The sequence below is a fragment of the Engraulis encrasicolus genome, chromosome 5 (genome assembly GCF_034702125.1).
Source record: "Engraulis encrasicolus isolate BLACKSEA-1 chromosome 5, IST_EnEncr_1.0, whole genome shotgun sequence".
Taxonomy (NCBI): Eukaryota; Metazoa; Chordata; class Actinopteri; order Clupeiformes; family Engraulidae; genus Engraulis; species Engraulis encrasicolus.
In genome coordinates, this window is record NC_085861.1 from 9,724,575 (window position 1) to 9,729,574 (window position 5,000).

The 5,000-nt window shown below is 44.1% G+C and overlaps 1 protein-coding gene across 2 annotated transcripts in view; it reads left to right on the top strand.

The window, feature by feature from the left end:
* atp2c1 (ATPase secretory pathway Ca2+ transporting 1) overlaps nucleotides 1–5,000 on the top strand; it is a 94,207-nt gene that overhangs the window by 60,722 nt on the left and 28,485 nt on the right. For both annotated transcript variants that reach the window (XM_063198638.1, XM_063198639.1), the window contains exon 13: nucleotides 959–1,056. In XM_063198638.1, the coding sequence (XP_063054708.1) occupies nucleotides 959–1,056 (98 nt within the window). The remainder of the gene's footprint in view (nucleotides 1–958; nucleotides 1,057–5,000) is intronic.

Sequence of the window (5,000 nt, forward strand, 5' to 3'; positions counted from 1 at the left end):
AGAGAGAGAGATGCATGGGAGGCAGGAGAGAGAGAGAGGCCATAGAGAGAGAGGTCATAGAGAGATGGATGCATGGGAGGCAGGAGAGAGAGAGAGAGAGAGAGGGATGGATGCAGGGTGCGACTTGTTGGGGGGAGATAGGGGGGGGATTGTCTCACCTTCTGGTTTCGATATATCCACTTTTTCTACATGAATTTAATCACATTTTAAGGTAATTTAATTGATTCCATTCTCCGACAAATCCATACCATGGATGGATGGATGGAGAGGGAATTGATTTAGAGTGCTAGACCAAAGCCCTAACGGTCCAATGTTCATAGACACCTCTGCTTTTCAATATATACTGTACAGAGAGAAAGAGAGTTGATTTCTGTCCAAACCCATATGCTATGCTTGATATATTCACTTTGTGTCTGTTTCAGTCAAATCAATTACACAGGAATGGTGCATGCATTGCACTGTGCGCGTCTCATTTTTCTCAGAATTCTGTATTTTTCTAATAGTGTATTTGACTGCTTGTGGGGGAGGGTAGAGGGAGTACATGGCAAATTATGTTGTTGTTGAAGTTTGTTTGAAAGATGTGCTGAAATGTTTGCGTTTGCATCCGAGGGATAGGGATGGCGAATGTGTGGGCATGACTATGCAGTATGGTCTCACCATCTGCTCTGCAACCAGTGTGTGTGTGTGTGATTGTAAGTGTGTGTGATTGTAAGTGTGTGTGATTGTAAGTGTGTGTGTGTGCTCACTGTCGCTGAATAGGTTTTTTTTTTCACAGCAGATTCTCAGTGGTGAATCATCACACTTTCTAAAGTCACGTCTCAGAAGTATGAGGGTCTGCATTTTTCAAAGCCACCTTTGCTGACACAGACCTCAAATGAATAGCACATTGTTATTACGGTAGCTTCCTACCATTAATTGACATCTTTTGTGTGTGCGTGTGTGTTTTTTTCCCCCCAAGGCTGCTGCAATGTCATCTGCTCAGACAAGACGGGTACCCTGACTAAGAATGAGATGACGGTCACACAGCTCTTCACCGCCGATGGTCTCCATGCAGAGGTATAGCAAAAGACATACACACTTAGGGCTGAGTACCGATCAGAATATGTCTGTTTCGGTTCCGGCTCCAGAACCTTCGTTTCGATGCCGGTTCCTGACGGTGCCATTTTCGGTTCCTATTTTATAAACACTGGGGATGACGAAAATTTTAAAAATCTGAACCGACCACCAAGCCTCCCTCATTATCCAGTTGAAGTCTCCAGGAATTTATTTTAAATTGAGAACTATGATTTACAATCTAAATCCAACCTTATCCATTTTGTGCTGCACTTCTTTGTCGATGAAAGATGTTCTCCCAGCGATGGGAAGCTACGTGAGAAATCAGAATAATGTGCTAGGCAGTCTGAATCTCTGCCTAACAGAACTGGCAGATAGAACAAGAGTCAGTAAGCTAATAGAGGTTAGGTGAAATATTTTTCATTAGCTCCAATAGTGATTCTGCTCCATCCCATTCGCTCCCCTTCACGGCCCGGGAGGGACACGGCAAGAAAGTCAGGTGCATTGCAATATCAATTCGCCCTGCTACAATGCAATTGTAAAACAGCTGTAACTTTTCACATTTCACATGGCTTTGTGAATTTACACTTATGACAGTAGTATAGCCTTGCCAGCAAGACGAAATTCCCCAGCGAAAAAAATTAGTTCGCTAGGTCAAAAGCGTGTGTCCATAAATTATCCCCACGGCTGTCCGTTACACTGACGAGTAGGGCCGTCAAAAGTAATCGATGCGGCAAAGGATCGCGATCCAGGGCATTGACGATTCAGCATCGATTCGGCCACAAGCCGGATCGATTCGGTGTATTAATAAATTTAAAATAATCATACCCGCGCCTCCCATTTTGCCTCTCCTCCCTCCCTGTCTTTTCTTTCAATTTCGGTTGCGCGTGCATCACTACATCCAAAGGGTTGGTGCTGCCCACTCTCTCTCTCTCTTTCTCTCTCTCTCCACATGAATTTCATCAACCTCTAACCTATTCCGTGTCTCGTTCTCCGTTCTCCCAATAATCAACGTCTTTGAAAGCGTGACATTAAATCGGCATTGCGCGTCATACATTTTTGAAACAAATAAGCTATGGGGACAGCACCGCTCGTGCTTATAAATCAACGTGGATCAATGACCATATTCATAGACCGTGCTCTCCACATTAATTTCACCTAGGCCTACCTCTAACCTATTCCGTGTCTCGTTCTCTGTTCTCAATAATCATCGTCTTTGAAAGCGTGACATTAAATCGGCATTGCGCGTCATACACGTTTGAAACAAATAGGGGACAGCAGCACCGCTCGTGCTTATAAATCGACGTGGATCAATGACCATAGACTGCCCTACATCTGCATGACATGAACCTATGATTGATGATGCAAAAAAACTTCTGGAATCTTTGTCTTGGAGCACTTTTGTGTTCCCACCAATGTCAAAATTAAAGTTTCGCCCTGGGTGCCCATGCTTTTCAATGATGGGTGACATGTTTAATTTTCCCCGTTGTGGACGAATGGGATAACACATGGAATAATTTGCAGGCGTTTTACTGCCATCTGGTTACTTTTCTTATAGCATCCATCTTAGGTCGAGAAACTGGCACCAAATATTTGCAAATTAAGATACCGACCTCCAGAAGAGACACTGAATAATAACACAAAGTAGACCCATGCGTTTACAAAATATCTATAGGCCTATATTGTCCTTGATTTCCCTCGGGATTAATAAATGATAGCCTAAAACAGGTGATGCTGTTCATCACACGGTTCAGTTAAAGCTCCCCGCGCTCGTGTTTGCATTAGAACTAGAGCTATGCCACTTACGCCCCTCTGGCTCTAAGCCCTCGAAATGTAACCTCTAGCGCAGCTTTGCCGGTAGGAGGGGGGCGAGACTAACAAATGGCTGAAGTCAGGTCAGGTGTCTAGGTGTCTATAATGGTCGCGACGTGAAGGCATGCGGCAGTCAAATATTTGTTTGCATGGATCTACGTTGATTATATCAAACAAGCTTCGTTGAAATAAGACAACTTAAGGTAAGACAATAATGGGTTAAGCGCCAAGGTAGGCTTTGTGGGGTTTTTTTGTATTATGCGTTGTTCCCCCATGAATCCTTTTTAACGCATTGGTGCAGCAACCAACTTTGACGAATCGCATTTAATGTGGTGGTTAGCCCTGCGCAGTGGCTATTCAGCAGATAGGCTAGGCTACATATTCTGGGCCAGTGTGTAGGCTATATCGCCTACAGTAGGTTGCCGATTTCAGGACACAGTCAAGTAGGGCCCAAGTTATTTGACAACTGTTCAGTTCCTCCCTTCCGACCCCTAAACATTTTACCTAGCTGCTCCAGAAAAATTGCCCCTTTCGTGGCATGCAGCATCTAAAGTTTGACCATCCTTCATCACATTAGGCTAATTGAATAGCCAATATGCACAGTGATCCCCGGCCGTTTCCACATGTCTCACCAAGTTTCACCCTTGGCAAAGCGGAACCATCTAGCCTATCGACGAGAAGGCTGGCAGTTTAAAAATGAATCTGTTTCGGACAAGGATGGGGCCGCGCGTCTTGGTCGTGACAGTTATCTTGGATATGGAGGAGCTATAGAATATGTTAGTAATCTATGGGAAGAGGGCATTGAGGCCGATTTGGATAAGGTGGTTGACAAACGAATTACTGTTGGCTGCGGTTGCGCCCACACAGTCGCCTCTTTCTTTTTCTTTAATTGCACATTACAATAATATTAATGTTTGAGCTCAGCCCTGGTGGGGTGCGAATGTTGTGAACAATAACAGACAATTAGGCTAGACGTTTGTAACATCAAGCATAGCGTATGGGTAGAGGACCTCGACATAACCCCGTCACAAACTTGTGCTCCGTCCCTGCGCATCGCAATGCATTGTTGAATCGGATCGTTACCCTCCGGATCGTAATTGGATTGAATCGTGAGATCATTGACGATCCACACCACTACTGACGAGCCTGCCACACCCCCTCTAGTTATTCTAGTAGCTCAGAGCCGTAGAGGGCTCTGCACCAGCTAGAGGGTCTTGCTTATTGAACTGCCTGCCAGTACATTTTATGCCAGATAGGCTAGCCTACCACCAAGAATTCAAGTTCCTTGAAAATACGAGCTCTCATTCTCAAGCTTCGGACCGTAGGCGTGGGTGTGCCTTCTCTTTGCATCACAGCATCAGTTCATAGTCATACAGTCGATGTTCATGGCAAACGCACAGACAATCGTGCGAATTTACCTGATTACAAACTGAACCAGCATGAAGTTTTGCATCAGCCCCAGACAACTTGAGCGGAAAAACAACAAGGGGAAACTCATATTTCACGCTGCACACGCTCCTCTTTAAGGCTGGGTAAAATAATCGATTTAATCAATAATCATTTAAAATTCACATAATCGATTCACAGGGCACAAAATCGATTTTTTTGGTTCTTTTTCTTTTTGTTCTTTTTGTTCAATTTAGGCCTATGGAAAATACCTAGTAGGTATTAGTCAATTAGGCCTAGGCCTACTTATTACAAATTAGCAATCTGTTAACACTGTCAAGCCACAGCCCTTTGACATTTTTATATAAAAATAGGCAACAGCATCTTTTGGGGGAAATCCTTGCACCAAGAAGGGAACGGATTGAATCGATTCGGAATGAATCGCATCGCAACGAATCGAATTGAATCGTGATGAATCGATTAAAATCCCTAAGAATCGAAATCGAATCGATACAGGAACATGGCTGCGATACCCAGCCCTACTCCTCTTAAAACATGCCCTGTGTAGGGATTTTGGCCTCGCACGCGGACTGTTAAATGGAAAAGCATGGTGGTGTAATGTCTGACCTGTCACTGCTGTCCCATTGACTGTCAGGATTTGGCCTGTTGAAATTGTTCCAATTTTTGGCTTAAAATCAGGGAATTTTGCCGGGGTTTTTTTTAGCTGACAGGTATGCTGTTCTAGCAAA